The sequence below is a fragment of the Tachyglossus aculeatus genome, chromosome 7 (genome assembly GCF_015852505.1).
Source record: "Tachyglossus aculeatus isolate mTacAcu1 chromosome 7, mTacAcu1.pri, whole genome shotgun sequence".
NCBI lineage: Eukaryota > Metazoa > Chordata > Mammalia > Monotremata > Tachyglossidae > Tachyglossus > Tachyglossus aculeatus.
Window position 1 is genome coordinate 49,271,420 of NC_052072.1, and position 21,513 is coordinate 49,292,932.

The 21,513-nt window shown below is 41.5% G+C and overlaps 1 protein-coding gene across 16 annotated transcripts in view; it reads left to right on the plus strand.

The window, feature by feature from the left end:
- Positions 1-21,513, plus strand: part of PCBP3 (poly(rC) binding protein 3) — a 315,198-nt gene that overhangs the window by 257,325 nt on the left and 36,360 nt on the right. For 6 of the 16 annotated variants that reach the window (XM_038748841.1, XM_038748845.1, XM_038748848.1 and 3 more), the window contains 4 exons: positions 369-428; positions 5,198-5,250; positions 11,407-11,576; positions 14,896-15,838. In XM_038748841.1, the coding sequence (XP_038604769.1) occupies positions 369-428; positions 5,198-5,250; positions 11,407-11,576; positions 14,896-14,932 (320 nt within the window). In that variant the 3' untranslated portion in view covers positions 14,933-15,838. Of the gene's footprint in view, positions 1-368; positions 429-5,197; positions 5,251-11,406; positions 11,577-14,895; positions 15,839-21,513 lie in introns of those variants that run through there. The other 10 variants (XM_038748846.1, XM_038748847.1, XM_038748851.1 and 7 more) reach the window with 5 other exon arrangements.

Below are 21,513 nucleotides of genomic sequence, written 5' to 3' on the forward strand. Positions count from 1 at the left end.
TCGAACTTCATGGGACATGGCTGAGGCAGAATTTGAGCCAAGGAGTTGGAAAGCCCTTTACCCTTTTGAAAGCAGCTCTGGGCCAATCTGTTCAACGCAAGGATGACAAGAACTTTATAACTAGAATGTCCAGATCATAAAAGCATATTGGCATAACTGACTTAAGGGGTAAACTTTATAGTTGGGACATGGGCCAAATGACCTGAGCAGCTGAGTAGGTGTTTCATTTCACTGGATGATCCAACTGCCATTTGAAACACCTTTTCTGCCATTTTTTTCGATCATATTTTGAGCTTCCCTAGTTGAAGTGACAATGCTTATCTCCTCGAGGGCAAACACATTAAATCTGTTTCTTCTTTGCTCTTCAGGAGAAAAGCTGCCTTTACACTCCTCCGAAGAAGCTCAAAATCTGATGGGCCAGTCATCAGGTAAAGCAATAGAAACAAAACTGAAGGAAAGCCAAGTAGTCTTCTTTGAAAAAGATATCTCTAGATGCAATGGCTTTTGAAAATGACATCAGCACTGCATTACTGGGATCCCTTAAGAAAGAGCAGGGCACATTGTTGACAGTGGGAAAGGGATGTGTGGCTCTGAGTGATGAATGCAGCCCAGGACATCTGCCTTGTCCAATCCACAACAAGGGAATGTGGTCACTTTGTGGTAACTAAATTTACTTTTGTGTTTTTATTGTGTAAATTATCAGTTGGGGTTCAAACTGTGTTGCTATTTGGCAGATTAAATAGATCCTGGTATTAAATGAAAAAAGTATCTGCAGAAAACAGTCTGTGTTTTATAGCAAGTCTCTGGACAAATATCAGTATCTTAGGGACTTTTTGTTAATTGGGGAGGCTTTGTATTTAATCTTGAATAGTAGAATCTGACATCAAAAATATCTAAGCTTTCAGAAAACAGTTTCTTCTAGTTTATACGAATAAACCCCCATTTTGGAATATAGAAGTGTTTAGAAAATATGGACGTTAATTTCATCACTCAATTTCAAAGATTACAAAAGCTTTCTGAAATTCACAGATTTGTGTGATGAAAAGTGTTTGTGGCAGAACTTTCCATGACAGTTGTGGAAGGTAGAGTCTGTAATCTTTCTGTCTGTAGTGACTTCTCATTGTTATCGTAAGGCTTGTTTTATAGATCAAGTGATGGAGTAGAGTATGTGGCTAAGACATAGGAGACTAAAATTTGAAGTTGGCTCATAAGGGTAATCAGGTGGTTAAAGATTGGAAATGAGTGATGAGAAGCCCATTTTCCTGGAATTTGAACAGAACAGGAAATAGTAAGAATCGGTATTGGGGGTGGGCTTCTCTTTTGTTTGAAATTTGGAAACTGTCAAGTACTTTGCCTTGATTCTTGTTTGCACTGGAGATGTGTGGAGAGAGAACTGATCTTATCGAAAAGCAGCATTTGTAAATGAATGGAAAGCAATGATGGCATGTCTACTGTGGTGTGGAGTATCTAAACCCATCCCTGTTGGCATTACTAGATGTGCACCCATCATTTGGGCAAAAGGAAAATGGGTTGGTGACTGTTAGCATGCATCTTAGACTTCACTCCTAACATAATGCGATCTCAATCAGGTAACAAGTTAACTTTTGTACAAGGCAGTTGCCCCCATCAGTATTTTCAGAATGACGAGAAAAGTGTTTTAATTACTGAAACATACAGTTTAACAACCTTTTTAATGGGCAACTTAAACTTGACTCTGCTCAGGAAGTTTTGTATTGATTTAGCTGTATATATGAAGTACATTTTCATCCATACTTCTTAGTTGAATTTTGAAGAATTATAATTGCACCATCGGGGTTTCACTAAAAATGGTAAATTGTCTTTTCTTCTTCCCTGAAGGAGGGATTTAATAGTTGGCGTATATTCTCAATTGATTGTATTTTGGTAGGGGATTCCTTTCCAGTTTTCAGGAAAACACTGAGGAAAGAAGTATGTGCAGCTCTTAGAGGTTCTAACCATATATCATTCATCGGTGGTATTTATGGAATGCTTACTTTTTGCAGAGCACTGTAGTAAGCACTTGGGAGAGTACAATGCAGTTAGTTACATTCATATGAAATAGAAACTCCTTACCATTTGCTTTAAAGCACTCAATCAGCTTGCCCCATCCTACAGTGCTTTGCATATAGTAAGCGCTTAATAAATGGCATCATCATTATTATTATTATTATTATTACCTTATCTCACTGATGTCCTACTTCAATCCTGAGCAAACACTCCACTCCTCTAGTACCACCTTACTCACTGTCCCCTGATCTCATCCACCTTGCCCCTGAACCCTTTACCACATTCTCCCCCAAACCTGGAACTTGCTCCCCCTCCATTTATGCCAGACCATCACTCTCTCCACCTTCAAAGCATTATTAAAGTCACATCTCCTCCAAGAGGCCTTCCCCAAATAAACCCCCTTTCCCCTGACTTGCTCTCCCTTCTGTATTGTCAGTGCATTTCGATCTTAGACCTTTGGACATTTGATAATTGCCCCACCCCCTTATGTACATATCTTTAAATTAAATATTAAAAATTGTTTATTCATATTAAATAATGTCTCCCCCTCTAGACTGTAATCTCGCTATGGGTAGGGGGTGTGTCTGCTAATTCTGTCATGTTGCACTCTCCCAAGTGCTTAGTACAGTGCTTTGAACATATTAAGTGCTCAATAAATACCGCTGATTGCTGGATTAGTAGGCACAATCCCTGCCCTCATGGAAGTTGCAGTTTAGCAGGGAGACATACATGAAAATAAATTTGCAGCTAAAGAAAGCAGCCAAGTAGAAGAGTATATATGTGTTTGTGTGCATGTGTGCGTGGTGCGGGCTATTGGGGTGGGACTAGGGTGAGTACCTAAGTACTTAGGGGGTGGGACTAAGTGCTTGGGTAAGAAAGTAGGGAGGGAAAATAGGAGGGAAAATGAGAGCTTAGTCTTGAAATGTCTCCTGGAGGAGATGTGATTTTAATAGGGCTTTGCAGATGGGAGAATGCTGGTTTGTCAGATAGGTAGGGGTTGAGGGAGACAAGAATGAGGGACAGTGAGGAGGTTGGTATTAATAACAATAATAGTAATAATAATGGCATTTGTTAAGTGCTTACTATGTGCCAAACACTGTTCTAAGCTCTGGGGTAGATACAAGGTAATCAGGTTGTCCCACATAGGGCTCACAGTCTTAATCCCCATTTTACAGATGAGGTAACTGAGGCACAGAGAAGTGAAGTGACTTACCCAAAGTCACACAGCTGACCAGTGGCAGAGCCGGGATTAGAACCCACAGCCTCTGACTCCCAAGCCCGGGCTCTTTCCACTGAGCCATGGAGAGGTGTGAAGTGTGTGGGCTGGGTTGTAACGGGAGAGGAGTGAAGACACATAAATGGTAAAGAGCTGATTGCCTGCCTCCAGTCCCATGGCGAAGAGTTTCTGCTTGATGCAGAGATGGTTGTGTAGCCAGTGGAGGCATTAGAGGATTGGGGAGATTCGCACAGAAGGATTTTTTTTTAAAAGGAATTGGAGAGCAGAGTAAAGTTTGGATTGGAAAGGGAAAAGGTTGGAGCCAGCGAGGTCAGTGAGAAGGCCGATGCAATGTTCAAGATGGGATATTGCAAGTGCTTAACCGATGTGGTAATAGCACAACAACATACCATATACTACTTTGGGAAAAACTTCATTACTTTGGAAACAAGTGTACAGTTGTTGAACAACTGGTTTAAAAATACTGTGAATAGCCTTTTTAGGCTTTTGCTCTGGAACTTAAGGCATGTAACCATTTAAAATTGAGTAAAGACTATCTCAATGGAAATACTGCTTATAGTGAAACTTTACTATTTTATTTCCAACTCCCTCCCATCCAGCCCCATCCTTCTCTTCCTTTCAATCAAGTTCAGTTGTGTATGAGAATTAGGTGGTAAATTCACATGGATGACCAGACTTATTTTTCCCCTCTTGGGCATACAAAAAGGAATTTGACTGTGGCAGTTTCATCAGGATGAGAAGATCATATACTTTTACCTCAAAGGACCTTCTTAATGACTTAGTTGATTAACACTTCAGGCGGCAATGATAGCGGAAATTCCTACACTCAAATTTTCAAACCCCAAAATATTAAATTCTGTTCATTATGTGAAGATGAGAAGGGTTATTGAAATAATTACCTTGATGTATTATAATAGGGACAATGAATTTCCATGTACCTTTTGATTGATTGCAGCTAAAATGATTGGTTCTGCTTCTCTACTTTTCTCAAAGAATAACGGAAATGGTGGGTCTTGAAAACAGCCCAGTGAAATAAATTTTAGACTCCTCATCATAGACACAGTTACTCGGTGCTAAGTCTGTGGCTTCTTCTCCCCTCTTCCTCCACTCCTTCAGGGTTTCTGTGTGAAACTAGTATAAGCATTCGTTCCTTTCACTGCTGGATTTTTGCAGTATTATGTGCACCTCCTTGGTGCAGAACTGCTTATCAACAATATGAGCAGAAGTATAAGGAAAGGTTAATCCAGTAAAATATGCCCTGATCCACAGGACCCATGAAATATACATAGCCCAAATGAAATAGAGCCTAACTATATAGGCTGTGTTTCACATATCTTCATGGTGGATATTTGGGGTAAATGCTAAGGCCTTAGGACTAGTATGTTCTGTGCTTATGTTATTGCTATAGATTGTGTTATAGATACTGTGTGCAATCATTGGGCCTTTATAACTGTGGTTTGGATTTCCAGGATCATGTGAACTTGGTAGCTTCTCCAGATATTATGTGCCTAATATTTTTCAGTGCTTCCCAGTAGGATTACTCTCAGTCTACTTAAAGCAGGCATATTGCAGGAAACCCAAAATGAAAAGAGATCATTTCAGCAGATATTGACAAGCATGCTTTAATCTCCCAAAAGAGGTTAAAGAGAGAAAACCCTAGAAATCTCCACAATGTGGGGTCAAGGTTGTGATCCTTCAAAGTCAGAGATCACTGGGAGGGAAGGGATCAAACCCAATTCGGCTTTGGCCAAGCCTAGGACTGTTATGTTGGTAGCTGGATTCCCTGCTGTTGTTCCAAAATATGTTTCTCCATTACCTTCTTAACTTTGAACCAACACAGGCATTTGGAAATGCCTTTTTTGTTTTCCAAAACCTAAACCAGGCAAATTAGCAGTTTTTTATAAGCTGTAACCATTTTCCCTTACATATGCTCAGGTTTGGATGCCAGTCCCTCGGCCAGTACTCATGAACTCACCATTCCCAATGATGTGAGTATAGCATTTTTGAACCCTCTTTGTACCAATGTATAGGGGTTACGATGATGCAAAAAGTGAAATAACTTTATTTGGAACAGCTCAATAAGCCACGATTGATTGCTTTACAGTCTGTTTGCAATAAAGCATTTACTGAAACAAATTTCGCAAAATTAAGAGATCAGGAAACTTGGCTTATCCCTCTATCATGTCTGCATTTGTTTGAAATCTTCCCATTTTTATACAATCGGGCTCTATACCACAGTATCCTTTGTATTCTTAGATGGGGCGAATGATTCTTAGAAGTGAATTTAGGGCACATGAAAAGTTCTGGGATGAACACTCCTAAAATGGGGCCAACATAAAAAATAAATCAGTTCCATACATACCATAGGAACTATGTAAATACTGTTGACTGATAGGCAGATGGTCTCCTTTTCCCAGCCCCATCTCATCTGTTTCCTAGGATGTGTATTAGGTTGGGCCTCAGGGAGCTACGCCAATTGAAATGGCTCAGAGTGTTTCAGCACAGGCTAGGAATAACCCTGAAATCCTACATCAGTTCCAGAGCTGATCCAGGATTTCAGATTTACTCTCAGGTCTGCCTGAGGAGTCTTTGATCCCTGTTGCCCCCCTTGACCCACCCTAACAAGACTCAAAACAAAGCTATTCTTTAGGGGTCCTCCAAGCTACACATAATCCAAGGTTGAATGGCCAACCTTATATGTTGTGTTATATATATATATATGTATATATGTATATATATGTTGTTATACCATATATGTTATATGTTGCCAACTTGTACTTCCCAAGCGCTTAGTACAGTGCTCTGCACACAGTAAGCGCTCAATAAATATGATTGAATGAATGAACGAATGATTTTGAGCTGCTTCTGGGAGGGTGATGAAGAGTTTCCTTGCCTCACTGAATTCTCTGTCAAACTTTCTTCATAAATTCTAATGACCCATTTGTAATCGTAAGACGTAGGTTGGGCCATGACAGTCCAAGCCTTTCTGTCCATTCCACCAATTACTCATCCCCAGTCTACTAGAAAACCTGGGGCTGAGTGGAGAATGTTTGGCCATTTGATAAGATTTGCATATGTTGTTCCTGTCCAGATTTCCCTTTCCATCTCATAAACCTGAATCATTATTGGGACCCCCCCAAAGGATATGTTGTATGTGCACACTTCTTAGTTGTAAGAGGCAAAAGAACTTCTCAAATTATAGGATTCAGTCTTAATTGGTTTAAAGTGATGGCAATTTGGGCAGTATCAGCACACTATAGTCAAAACTAGTGATAATCTAGGAATTGTGCTTGCTGCTGCCAAGCATGCAACCTGCCCTTCAACCCTAAGAAAGAAAGACTCCAACATTTGAGGCAGTTGCATGATGGAAATGGTTATTCTCTATTCCTCTCCAGTATTCCATAAATCCAAAAAGTTATGGCCTCCCATCAACTGAAAAAAAATGAGCATACAATTCTATTTTTAATGGGGTGCAGCATATTTTACTGGTTTTTAGATCTACAGATGTTTGCGAGATTACAGTTTGCAAGATAATGTTTCCCCCTTGTATAGCTCTGACTTGTTGTGGGGGGGATTGGGGAGAGGGATCTAAGTAATAAATCAGGGTGATCTTTCCTTCTGAGACTACTTGGTATTAGAGCATGCTTCTGACCAAAGACTTTGAAAAATACCAAACTTTCCTAGTGGCAAAGACACTGCCATAAGTACCAAAGAACTTCATATGTTTGTTTTATGCAGTTAGTGCAGGAAAAGGGGGCAAGAAGAAGACATTATCCCATTCTATTAGTGCTGGACACTTGAATTGCAGTAAACCACAAGTGGGCTCCTTCTCTAGTCATTGATCTACCTTTCAGAGCATGAAGCTCCCTCATAAATCTGTGGCTTTCAGATGAGGTCAACTCAGTTATTTCAGTTCCAGTGCCCAAAAGAGGAGCAAACGTAGCTTTCAGACTTTCCTTCCTTGGATGGTATGAATACCCCGCTGTCTGAAAACAAATGTCTTATCTTACTTTTCAAGGGTATGCATGAAAACCAAAATGAGCCCATGGGTCTGAGACTTCTCAGTCTAAAACATCATGTCATAAGGTAGATTCCTCTGAGTTCTGAATCATAGTCTGGTTTTCACTGTCACTTCCAGGCCGCCAAAATGTTGGGAGTTCTCCCAGCATGAGCCAGGACAGTAACCTCTTGCTGAAACCTTCTTGTCTTTCTTGGAGCCCTGGTCCTAATTAAGGAAATGGTCCCCTTCAGCGGCAGATGTTTCTCTTGTCTTTCAGGTTCACATTTTGAATCCCTTCCAGAGACCAGTTCTTTGGTAGCATTCAATGGATGGCATTACTTTAACAAGCGACGGCCGCTTCAGTCAGAGCAGTGAGATTAACAGTGGAGTCTGTTTACTTCCCCTTAGCAGGCTGCAATATTCTGATATTTCTGCCATTGTGAGGATTTAGAAATGGAAGTGGACAATATATGTTTTGGTTTTTCTATCGTGCCTCTCTTCTCGCCTGTATCTCTTTATGATGATTTCTAGAGAAACCCCATTCAAGTTTAGCCATACCTGCCGTTCACCTTTCTAGCAATTCACCAAAATAAAATCAGTCAGTAGTATGTACTGAGTACTTTCCGTGTGAATACCATTGTACTAGCACTTGAGAGAGTATAATGGAATAGGTAGACATGATCCAACTTCCTTAATTATTGTGACAATGTTGACTTAGGTCAGGAATCTTCATCCTTAAACGACTGGTGATGAAGTCCAAGACAAAGGGTCTACAGCTGCTGTTGAGTTCATGACCAAGCCAGAATTCTTTCAGAATGGCCTTTTTTACTTAAGAAAAGCAATTCATGTCTTTAGTTTTTCTTCAATTTCCAATGGCAATTTACCCATTTTCTGTTATTGAGAGTTTTTCTTACTTCCCATCACACATTGTTTTTCTTGATGTCCAATTTTTGAGCACCAACATGAATGAGTAGAAGATCTAACATCAGAAAGATGATCATCCCTACTAAACAGAAAATGAAGGTTCCTATTACCAAATGCTCACGCTTAGTTCTTTTGAAATGGAGTCTTAGTGCATAGTGATAATTAGTTCCTTGGGCATTTTAAGAGCTTTGAGATCTTGATTAAGAGATGCTTTGGCAAGAAGTACTTATTGTCATAGCTTAGATGTTAGAATCTTATGGAGTCAAACTAAGATTAGCAAATCTCACCGGGTTGAATCTCATCCTGAGTTATAGAGATTTTGAAGGAGGCATGTTACATGTAAGCAGTATTATCATGTGGGGAAGGTATTGTATATCATCTCATCTTCTGATGGGATATGGATGCTCAAGAACGATCATGGCCAGAAGGAGGTGAACAAGGGACCAATTCTGGTAAGTAGGTTTTTTCTTGTTAAATCTTTTGACCAATTTTCTGTTAACATCTTTGAGGATGTTGGAGAAGCGGTAGTATTTAGGTGGGAGATACTTTAAAACTAGGGTAATGGCCTTTAAGGAGACATGAATTCTGCTCCATGTAGGAAGGAGAAATTTATGGAAATTCAGCAATATTCTGGAGACAGGAAAAGGAAGCTGGGAAGATAAAGAGAATAAAGGCTTGCATCTGAGGAGATATCAAAATATCTTTAGTTTGGGCCTTGGTTTAAGTGGGTGCCAGTATGCCAGTATTTGGGAAGTAAACCCACCTTCGACAACAGGTTGGAGGAGGAAGATCCAGTTCTAAAAAGGAGCTATCAAGAGGACAAGACAACCTGAAAGAATTAAGAGGGAGAGGAAGAGGGAGAGAGAAGGAGTGAGAGACAGAGAAAGAATATGGAATTTGGAAAGAATATGAATGAGAATTGATGTCTCCAAAGATATAAAGCAGGAAAAAAGCCTTTGGAACAGCAAAAAGACAGGCTTTGAGATGAAAAAGAAGAGAAGGAAATACTTGAAAAAGTACTGAGAGAATGAACTACCAAACCATAAAATGAGACTCCCCAAAAAAGGAATAAGAAAACAAATAAAATATGGGCCTGAAAGACAGAAAATGAATTTCAAGGGATTATGTCTGTGAAGGGAGGAAGAAAATGGAAATGGCATTTACCTCAGTGCCTTGTATGCTGGCACTGCTCAATAATTATTCATTAAATTGAATGAACAAATAGATTCAGTAAATGTCAATTAAATTCAGATCTCACCGGCCTAATTACAGAGAAGCAACCTCTAAATATTGGATGAGGAATTATTCAGAAACAGTGTCAGTGAGTGATGGCATAGAGAACCACTAGGAAGCTGAAAGAGTTAAGTGTCAAGCTGAGCTGTGTGTTTGTAAAGGGTAAATATGGTGGCACCTAGTGTGCTTAATGTGGCAAAGATTGAGGAACACCCAAGTTCCCCTTGAGAAATTTGGGGAAAGGCTGAAGCAAATGGCATCCAACACATTTCCAAACAGTTCTATTGTTCTTTTCACAATTCTGCCTTAGTATAGTGCTACCTCTGCATGTGTGATTGTCCTCACCACTATCCTCTCAATTGCAACATCAAAAATTACATCTAATCCCCATCTTCAAGTCTGTCCTTCTTTGGTTATGCAGTTTTCTTTTGCATAAGTATTTGTCTTTCTTAAAAGTGATTTTTTGATATTCTGAGTTCCTATACTGACTTTCATCTAAGATTCTGCTAATTTGTTACTGGTACTAGTTCCTTTAATAATCACTACATCTCCCTGAGCTAAGCCAGTTTTTTTTTATCACCACTTTTTTGGAGGAGAAAGTGAGGTCCAGAAGTCAGTGCTAAACTCAACTTCCTTTTTTCTAGAGGCTTCACACAGCTTGAGTAACATGAAATTAGGGGATCTGACGCTTGTTTCTCTTTACCTTAATAGGATGGTGTTGCACAGCTTACCATTCACTTTTCAATATCTTTCTCCTGCTGCTCTTCATTCTTTGTTCTTTTGAGTATATTCTTCAGTGCATCAAAGACTGGTGGGGAATACATTTTTCAAGGTCTGCATCCATTGGCAGGTGCCAGCTGTTCGGTCAGGACCCCACTGTTAGCACCCTTATGGCAGCTTGATCAAAAACATAAAAGCAAATCAATAAATGTAGTGATCTTCTCTCCACCTCAAGTCGAAGCCTGAAGGGACAGTAATGGAGTGAAGCTCCTGTCACAAGGTCACATTTCTAGAAATAGATGACTTAGGTCTCCAGTGCTGTTCTAGAGACACCTTTTATTGAGTGCTCCATCACTCCATCCTCTTCCTCTGATGACATACATCCTTCTTCAGTTCTGGTATGTGGCTGCCCCGGATAACAGATCTTCCTGCTAATCCCTTTGGAAACACCCCATTACTCCAAGTTGATTCAGTGTGTGGAGACAAGCACATAGTAAGCGCTCAATAAATACGATTGATGATGATGACAAGCCCTCAGCAGGGGAGGCAGGATAAATCCATAGCAGTTTTGAGCATCTTTCCACAACAGTATATCCTTTCTGTGAACAGGAACTGAAACAAAACCCAGAGGGGAAGGCAGTGAAGGAAAAAGAGATGGCAAAGGAAATACCTGGTTGTTTGCCAGAAATTGTGAAACAAAAATAGAGAAGATTTGAAATCCATTGATTTGCATTAGCTGTACTCAAAATAGTCAGAAAGGAACTCTAAAAAAAAACAAAGATGGGCCCTTAATGCAGGGGTCATTTAGCTTTGAAGGCCTTTGGTCAATCCCGATCTGATTCCCAAATGAAAGTGAGGTTTGTTGATTTTTCTCATATGACTCCATAAACCGTGTTAGCACAACGGCCACACCGTTGGCCAGAATTCTCAGCCTTCAAGGCTTCTAATCAAAGGAATCCCAGACCGGAAAGGCAAAGGGACTGAGGCTCATGGACTGAGGTGCAAATGCCAAGCCCTGGAACTGTAACAGTTGGGAGGGCTACCCACGATTCAAGTTCCCTGGCAGGAGAAGGTGGGATGACCCTGTACTCTGCCTAATTGTGTAGGGTTCAAGCCACCCTTTCCTCCTTTCATGAACACTGAAATCACAAGCACATTGGAAAAAAGCCAGAAGGGTTGTCAGGCAGGATAGTATGATCCTCATTTCATACTACAAGGGACTGTCTGAGGCGCTTCTCTAAGAAATTCCCTCCGTCCTTTTTTCTAGCTAATAGGCTGCATAATCGGACGCCAGGGGACCAAAATCAATGAAATTCGACAGATGTCTGGAGCGCAGATCAAAATCGCCAATGCCACAGAAGGGTCTTCGGAACGTCAAATTACCATCACAGGAACCCCAGCTAACATCAGCCTTGCCCAGTACCTCATCAACGCCAGGTGAGCTGTGCTAATCAAGGCTTCCAGAATTGCCCCCTGCCTTCCCTAGTCTTCATGACCTGTCCTCAGTCATATACTAGGAAATTCCGTCAGCCAGATACACACCTCAGTAAGAGATAATATCAGACAGTTCCCGGAACCTAGCAAAAGGGAGGACACCTTGAAATCTGTAGTTTGATAAAGGCACAAGCAGGTGAAAGATTGAATCAGCCTCAGGCCTCTTCTCCATAACATTTCTGCCGATGTGAGAACCAACTGAAGGCTAGCCCGTGGATTTGAGATACTTGACAACTTGACAGGTCTTTATTCGCCTGTCGAGGCCATCCGGCTCTACTTCCAAATCTTGCAATTCCCTTTACATCACCCTGCTCTACAGGGGTCTTCAGTTCAGGCTGCCACGCAGCCTGAATGTTTGAGGGCAGGTTCTTGGAAGTGTGTTGCTATGTTGTATACATTCAAGCCCAGTCTACTTGACAGACTCCATGGTCATTATTGTAGTCTTAACCTTTCCTAGTGTTTTGTGTTTGCCCTTGTAGACATCAGGTTCCCATCCCCAATAATACATTTTCATCTAGAGCCCAGAATGTGCAGAACCTGTCCACTGTCAGTTATAGTTTATTCACCAGAGCTTCTGGAGGTCCAAAAATGTCTTTTATGAGCAGGTTCTGCAGGGAGCTTGGTAGTTGACATTACTTAACTCCTACAGTGACTTGATTCAGAGTCAAAACAGCATTTACCCAGCTTGTCAAAATGCCAAAGAAGAAACTTAATACAGGCTAGTCACTGTGGAAGAGAGTTCCAGGGAAGCACTGTTGACTTCATACTCCAAGAAGCATTTTGAATAAATCAGAGCTTTTTTTTTTGTTTCTGAAGAAAGAACATAATGCAGGATTCATTTTTTCCAGGGAAGCACTGTTGACTTCATACTCCAAGAAGCATTTTGAATAAATCAGAGCTTTTTTTTTTGTTTCTGAAGAAAGAACATAATGCAGGATTCATTTTGTTTGAAATGACAGCGAAGTACTAGAGACAAATGTAGAATGGGAATTCCCCATCTTAGTGCTCCTTCCTGCTCCTATCATCTAGTCTATACCACTCCATTGGTGTTTTCTCTCAGCAAAGCCACCTCAAAACAGTACTTGCAAATGGAGCCCCTAGGTCTCAGGAAACAATTCAGTGGGCTTCATTTTGGAAAGGAGGAAGCCAAAGTGATCTGCCCCCAAAGAGGGTCAGTCACCCTAACCCAAGCTACTCATCCTTCTTTCCAGGCCAATGTGAGTACATAGCCTCCTATATACCTGACATTAATAACAGTCTTCCTTTGAATCCATCATCCTGCCCATACCCTGGTCCTGTCAGGATAACCCGCCTAGCAGGTGAGCTGACGTCTTGGAGACCTAGGGAATCTGGTGTCCATAAAGCTGTGGGGGCCACTATCAATTCCCTGAAAATATCAAAGCCCCACTCAAGCATTACCTGATTAATTCCTACAATAGTCCTGAAAGGACTATTTAACCTGATTTGATGGCAAGTCAGTGGTCCATTTAGAAATGCGGCTCTCTGGGTACAAAGCAAATATCCTTTGCCCAATGTCAGGCGAGGCTTCAGCTTGTTGATCAGTGAAGAGGCATCCTCCTCTAACAACTCTGCAAACTGTATGTCTTCATTGCATTGGGGTGCTGTTTTCTTATGCCAAAAGCCTTTATGAATCCAATTTGGCCACATCATCAGCTTGAATTCCTTGGAGCTACAGTGCATCCTCCGTGCACGCTATGCCCTTCCTGTTCCTCTGTACTTCTTCCTTTCGAGATTGCTCCCTGCAGACAGAATTATAATCAGCTACAGCGAGAAGGTGTACCTGTCACTACCTGTCTACCTGACTACCTGACTACCTGTCACTGCATTTCCCCAACGAAACAGTCCCTAGTTCAATAGGCACGAGAAAACATTGGTACCAATGAAGAAGGTGAACCAGGAGCCACCCTCCTCACCCTTACCCCTGCCCAGAGAATTCAAGTTGAATGTGATTATACAGTCCCACAGCAGCACCCTCTTTCCACAGATCTGGGGCATGGCTATTTTCAGGGGTCAAGCCTGTGGTGGGGAGACATCCCCCACCCTGCTGAAAACTGTAGATAGATACAGAGGACACAGGAGACAGAATCAAGCTCAGCTCTACTGGGAGTGTTTTTCATAAAGGAATGGCAGATCTTGGGATATGCAATGATGACATGGTGTTCTTCACAAAATGACAGACTTCCCGATTATTCTGAGTTGACTCACTTTTCTTTTACAAGTCTGTGCAAGGATGAATAGCAGCTGATTGATCTTCTTTCAACACTCAGCCCATCAGTTCAACCTTTCTCAGCAAACACCGGCTTTTATGTTCTCAGAGTCTCCATTTTGCCTCAGAATACTAGAAAAGTTATCCCGGCATTGGCTTCCTCCAGCCTGTTTTAAATGTGTGCTGTGTGTTTTCCTTTTGTCAGACCTTCTGGGAAGACATTCTGGGACATCTTGTAAAATGCACCTCAGTCCTGACTTGTAGCCACTCTTTGCTTTTCCTTTCTGGGAAGCCACCTAAACAATAATAATAATAATAATCATATTTGTTAAGTGCTTACTCTGTGGCAAGCACTGTTCTAAGCGCTGGGGTAGATACAAGTTAATCAGGTTGTCCCATGTGGGGCTCACAGTCTTAAGCCCCATTTTACAGATGAAGTAACTGGGGCACAGAGAAGTTAAGTGACTTGCCCAAAGTCACACACCCGACAAGCAGCAGAGCCAGTATTAGAACCCATGACTTCTGACTCCCAAGCCTGTGCTCTTTCCACTAAGCCACACCATTCTCCTATGGAGAAGGATGATTACTAAGCAGACCAAATGTAGCCTGAGAGACCCTTTATGAGCTTTTACTCAAATCTGTAACTCTTCCCAGTAATAGGTGGTAAAAAATAGATCTTGATTGCCTTCCTAGAGCTTTTTTTAGATTGCAGTTTTCCTCCCTATTTTCCCCTGTAAGATTATTGCTATTGAGCTGCTCTTATTGTGCCTGAAATTCTAACTTCACTTGTTACAGAAAAGGAGATGTCCCGAAGTTTAGTAAAATCACTGTTGTCCTATCCTCACCATCTTCTCTTTCCCCTGGCCAGTAGCAGGCAAGTTCTAGAATAGAAAATTATACGGTAGAGCGGAAGAAAGATGAAAGTCTTTTCAGTATGCCGAACAGGCTATAGGTTTTTTCATTTCTATACCTATTTAATTAAGCATTTTATTGTTTTTCTCTTTCCTTGTCCCTTTCTTTTTACTTTTGTTCTAGGCTGACGTCTGAGGTCACTGGAATGGGGGCACTCTAATTCCTACACATCATCCTTCATTCTGCATCACCTGACCCTCTCCAGCCAATGGCACTCCACCCAGCTTGTACAATCTGTATATTTACTGTCTTCCTTTTCTCTCAATATATAGTTTTTTCTTTACTAACAAGAACAAAATATATATTATATATAAATACACACACACACACACACACACACACACAAATGATTCTTTATCAATTTCCAGCTTGTGTTCCTGATATTGTTCCTGGACTCTTGATTTATGCTCCAGATCTGTCCATGGTTTTGGCGTTCAGTGTTATTTTCGATACTTCTGGGGGGATTTCCAGTGGTGAAATTTTCAAAAGAAAATGTGTCAGTTTAGTGTCAGCTTAGCTTAGCAATCTAATTGATTTGACATTTTAACAGCTCTTCCTGGAGTGTATTATCCAATAGACCATCTAGAACTGTGTTTGCTTTTAAATACCTCTTTTCTCACAATGACTCCATCTGGCTTACTATTTTTTTTCAAGTTTGAAAAACTTGGCTCACCTCTTAGACCTTGTATCCATGTTCCCAGACAATGGTGTGGCTTTTCCTCTGTTGTTTTGGAAGCAGGACCCAATGGTGGCATTCAAAGTGACTATTGGTGCCTACACCAGAAATGGTTTTCCCAGTAAGGCAGGGTCAAGCCAAGCTGTGATAATATTCAGAGAAGTTGGAGAAGAGGAGACACATTTTTTTAATAGAGAAATGATTTGATGGGTGTGGGGGAAAACTGAGTGCAATGGAATCATAATTTTTAGGTATGGCTAGGACTTTTCTTAAGGCAGTAGCCCCTATAAAACATTTGAACAAAGCTCAGGAAGCTCAAATATTTGTGAGCCTGCTGTGTTTGCCGTTGTTTGTATTCAATAAATGTCTGTGCAGCTCTGCTATCAATGAGCTCTGACTTCTGTCTCTCTCTGTTCCTCTCATTGGTTTCCCTGATTGAATTTGAAATACAAACCCTCATTTCATTTCCCCATTCAGTCTTCGAGTTTTCTGTGAAGAAGCTTAGGTTCTTATACAAAAGCTTTTTCAAAAACTTTGTAGAACTGACTCTTCCTTTTCACTTTTTTGAGTGAAATAATCCATCTCTATTTTCTTAATGTCAAAAATAAAACCTCATTCCTCTAGACTTAAACTTGTTAATTTATACTATGTGGTGTGACTCTACCCTCTTGTGTGACCTGAGATTGTGTCTGAAACAATCTGCCAGAATGGAATCTCGTGATCCAGACTTTTTTCTTTTTCACCTCCATTTCCTTGCGTTTCTAAAACCCAGTGTTTTTCCCTGTGGAAACAAGAGTGTTTTTCTTTACTTGCATTGTACATAGTGTGCTAAAATATCTTATATTAGCACAATCTGGGGAAGCATTACCCAACAAGATTACACAAAATAGGCAGCACATTTTTCGCATCATGGGACATAGGAAATCCTGTATATTTCCGTAAATTCCAAGAGCTCATGCCCCTGAAGGCCCATGCATATGAGTGCTATCTTTTCTCTCTTTCTTTCTCACTCTTTCTCCTCACAGGTCCAGGGCCTTAATTTTGCTGTTTCAGTATCCCCCAGGTGCCCCCTGCCATAATCTCCACTGTCTCCCCTGCACCCTCCTCCCCCATCTCTACCACCTTCCACTCACGATTTACATCACTCTCAATCCAGCTTCCTTTGTACAAATAGACATCCTACCTATGCCACTAGCAGCTACTAGTGGCAAGAGCCCCCCTAAATTGACCACCCCCATCTGAGGCCTTCAGCTGCAGCCAGATTAGAAAGGAGGAAAGAGGCTGGAAGTCTCTATTCAATGGGTCCTTCAACAGAACAGGCAGCAACCTAATCCATGACTCCAATCCAGGAGGTTGGAAGTGGCCCCATAAATCCAAGGTATTCAGTCTGAGGTCGAATGATAAAATGATAAGTACCAGGTTCCTCTCCCTTACGGGTGCTTTCTAGTTATAGTCCTTCCCCAAAATAATGGTTCAATTGAAAAACCCTAATAAGTCCTAACTAGAGAGGTCCAATGCAACCTGATTTGCCATCCCTTATCAGAAGGGCCTAAGATGTCCATATTTCCTTCTCTACATTTAATCAATATTTGGATACTTTATAGGGCATGTGAATGTAAATGGAGAGGGAAGGTAAATGTAAATGTTTCCAAAAGCATCCCTCTCTGCTTTGCTCCATCTCCTATAGCCCTAGGAACAAGAAAGCCAATTAGATCTGTGATTCAAGAGGCGGTGGCCTTCAGGGACCTTTCCTCTTAGGCCTTTGGGAAGTTCAGTACATGTCTCGTCACTAGTAGGGAATAAGGCTTGATTTAAAGGGCAGACCAAACTACAATGAAAAATTTTACCACTGTGCAAATTACTTAAAACTTCAAATTCCTGCTTGCTGAATTGGCAGCCCGAAATGGTATAGTAACTACTTGAATTAGGTCCCATATTTTCCAGGGCATACCGTAGTCCAGATAGAATCTTACATCCAAGTAGGAAAAGTAAGCATGCCACCCAATCTCTCTCCCTCTCCTCCCTCTCCCTCCCTTCTCCTCTCTCCCCCTCTTTCCCTCTTTCCCTCTCTCTCTCTCTCTCTCTCTCTCTCTCTCTCACACACACACACACACACACACACACACACACACACACTCCTTTACATATTAATATTATGGTATTTATTAAGCTTTTACTAAGAACCAGATGCTGTAATGGGCACTTGGATAAATGCAAGCTAGTCAAGTTGGCCATAGTCACTATCCCACTTGGAGCTTACAGTCTTAATCGCCATTTAAGAGATGAGGTAACTGAGGCACAGATAAGTTAAGTGACTTGCCCAAGGTCACACAGCAGACATGTGGCAGACCTGGGATTAGAATCTAGGTCCTTCTTATTCTCAAGCCTTTAATCTATCCACTAGGCCATGCTGCTTCTTTTTCACCTCTGAGGTTCATAATCCAGCAAAAATAAAGCAAATAAAAAAACTGGAAGATAGTGAGTGGGAATTTAGTTTTGAGTGAAATGGGTAATTGCTATTATGGAGAGAAAAATTGAAGGATTGTACTTTCCTGGCTATTACCCAGAGGGTGGCTTTAAATATGAAAATGCCTGGCAAGCGTAATAGTGGTGAAAAGTTATTTTACTGTGCTATCAAAGGTTCCTGGTGATGGGCACTTTACGGTAGCAGTCAAAGTTGAGAATGTAGACATCGTGTCAAATATATTAAACTTAGAAGCATTTAGACCTGAGCCCAGCCTACCTCATCCACAGAGGTCTGGTCTCCTATCCTTTAGGACCACAGCGACACTGTGTTGGCTTCAGAGCTGAACAATGGGCTCGGGGCCTGATTCTGGGACTCTCAGAGCTAGCCCAGCCTAGTTCTATCTGGAATTTTCAGGACCTGCCTAGTCCACTTTAATGGAGATGTGAGTACGTGAGGCCAACCTAGAACTAGATCAGCCTGAGGGGAGGAGGGGCACAGCATGGTATGGTGATGATGATGATGATGGTATTTGTTAAGCGCTTACCATGTGCCAAGCACTGTTCAGGTTGTCCCACGTCGGGCTCACAGTCTTACTCCCCATTTTACAGATAAGGGAACTGAAGCACAGAGAAGTTAAGCGGCTTGCCCAAAGTCACACAGCTGACAAGTGGCGGGGCCAGGATTAGACCCCATGACCTCTGTCTCCCAAACCCGGGCTCTTCCCACTAAGCCATGCTGCTTCTCCACAGGATTCTATTCCAGGGCCTCATTCTTAGGCTGAGAAAGAGTAAGCTCCAGGAAAAGCCTGTTTTTTGCCATTTCTGGTCACGTGGATTGGGCAGGTACGTAGTTGGAATCGGGAGGCTTATATTTGTGCCAGACACCTGAAACAGAGAGGAGAACTTGGCAATGTTGTTGATTGGCCATGATCTTTGGGTGCCAGTTACTTCACAGGCATCTTTTTTTGTCCTCAAAGCAGGGCTGGAGGGAAGGGTGTTGGGGGAAAGGGGGCAAATGCCTTAGGATGGCAAGCCAGGCCCTCACTGCCTAAAACCCAGTGGTGATGAGCCTGTCATGACCCTAGAAATATGCCACTGCCAATCCCATACCACTTTTATCTCTACAGACTGTTCTGGCCATTTTATGGGTGCCCTCTGCAAGCCTGCCCTGCAGCTGGAAAGAGGGGTAACTGAGGTCTGACAGACAATTACTTTCCCCACCTTCAAAGCCTTATTGAAGCCACACCTCCTCCAAGAGGCCTTCCCAGACTAAGCCTCCCATTTCCTCTTCTCCCACTCCCTTCTGCATCACCCTGACTTGCTCCCTTTGTTCTCCCCCTGCCCCTCAGGCCTCACAGCACTGACGTACATATCTGTAATTTATTTATTTATATTAATATCTGTCTCCCCTGTTCCCCAGGCTGAAAGCTTGTTGTAGGCAGGGAATGTGCCTATTTATTGTTGTGTTGTACTCTCCCAAGTGCTTAATACAGTGCTCTGCACACAGAAAGTGCTTAATAAATACGATTGAATGAATGAATGAGGTCACATTCCTGAATTCACCCTGCAATCACAATGATGCTCAGTCCAACTTAATCAATCATATTTATTGAGAGCTTACAGTGTGCAGAGCTCCATATTAAGCACTTGGGAGAGTACACTATAGCAAAGTTGGTAGACGTGATCCCTGACTCTATAAATTCTTCTTGAGACGGTTTGAATGTGAAGAGCAGGGAAAGGGGAAACACTTCAAATGAGCCTTTAAAGCATTATCTGGGCTCCTGGGCTTATCCCCATTTTATAGATGAGATGACCAGGATGCAGTGAAGTGACAGACCCGTGGTCACAGTAGACGAGTGGCGGAATTGGAATTAGAACCCAGGTCCTTCTGACTCTCTGGCCCTGGGATCTATCTATTATTATTATCATCCTTTCTATCCCTAAGCTACACTGTTTTTCTATTTTGTATCTACCCCAATCCTTAGAACAGTGCTTGACACACATTAAGGGCTTGCCCCAGACTGAGCCCCCTCCTTCCTCTCCCCCTCCTCTCCCTCACCGTCTCCCCCACCTTACCTCCTTCCCCTCCCCACAGCACCTGTATATATGTATATATGTTTGTACATATTTATTACTCTATTTTACTTGTACATATTCTATTTATTTTATTTTGTTAATATGTTTTGTTTTGTTGTCTGTCTCTCCCTTCTAGACTGTGAGCCTGCTGTTGGGTAGGGACCGTCTCTATATGTTGCCAACTTGTACTTCCCAAGCGCTTAGTACAGTGCTCCGCACACAGTAAGCGCTCAATAAATACGATTGATTGAATGAATGAATGAATTATCTGGTTTTTGAATAGGTACAGATGAATGTTCTCACAAACACAGACCCCATAATGATGTGAAATGTCCCAGATGTTATTATCTGTTAGATTAGGAGAGCAGTGGCCCAAGCAATAATATTTGGGAGAATTCATTTTTTACAGATTACATTGACATATTAATTCATTAGTAAATTGTTTTGACTAATTTATTTAGATTAAATCTTGCATCATTTGAAATATTCAATTCAATCCAGTACAGTTCAGGGGACATTTACCGAGCATCAACCTGACATATAGCTATAGCTGCTGCAGAAAAAGGGACAGGAGGCCTTCCCAGACTGAGCACCTTCCTTCCTCTCCCCCTCATCCCCCTCTCCATCCCCCCCATCTTACCTCCTTCCCTTCCCCACAGCACCTGTATATATGTATATATGTTTGTACATATTTATTACTCTATTTTACTTGTACATATCTATTCTGTATATTTTATTTTGTTAGTATGTTTGGTTTTGTTCTCTGTCTCCCCCTTCTAGACTGTGAGCCCACTGTTGGGTAGGGACTGTCTCTATATGTTGCCAACTTGTACTTCCCAAGCGCTTAGTACAGTGCTCTGCACACAGTAAGAGCTCAATAAATACGATTGATTGATTGATTGACAAGCATTGAAAATGTATTAGCCCCACCCTCAGCAGGCTATGAGGATAACATCAATAAGGCAGATCACACACACAGCCAATATGACTAAATTTAGAGAGGGGTCTCTAATATCTAGTACAAGGAAAGTGCTTTATTTTGGATGGCTTTGTTGATGAAGTGAAATTGAAATAGTATTTGAGAACTAGAGTTCTGATTTCGGGCATTTAAGATTTTGTTTTCAAAATCACTAGGTGAAATATGAAAGAGGGTAAAATATTATTGGATATACAGAGTGCGACCAACTCGTCAGTTGTGCCTTTTAGCACGGTTTCTTTTTCCTTGTTAAAATGTTATTTTCTGAATGACACAGAACATCTTATATGCGTAAATGTCTAAGCTGAATTGAGCATACTTATGATCAGATTAATATCTTCCATTTTGGTGCTTTCCAAGCACATCCCATTGAGTTGACAGCAGAGTAGATCTCTTTTGCACTGAAAAGATCAGTGGCAGAATTTTGGGGCGATGGAAACAGGTATTGGCAATTGACTTTTTCTTTGGATTTTGTCAGTCATTTTGCACAGGGGCAGTCTGCCCTTCTTTGATCTGCACCAGCTTATCCAGAACATCAGATTTAACA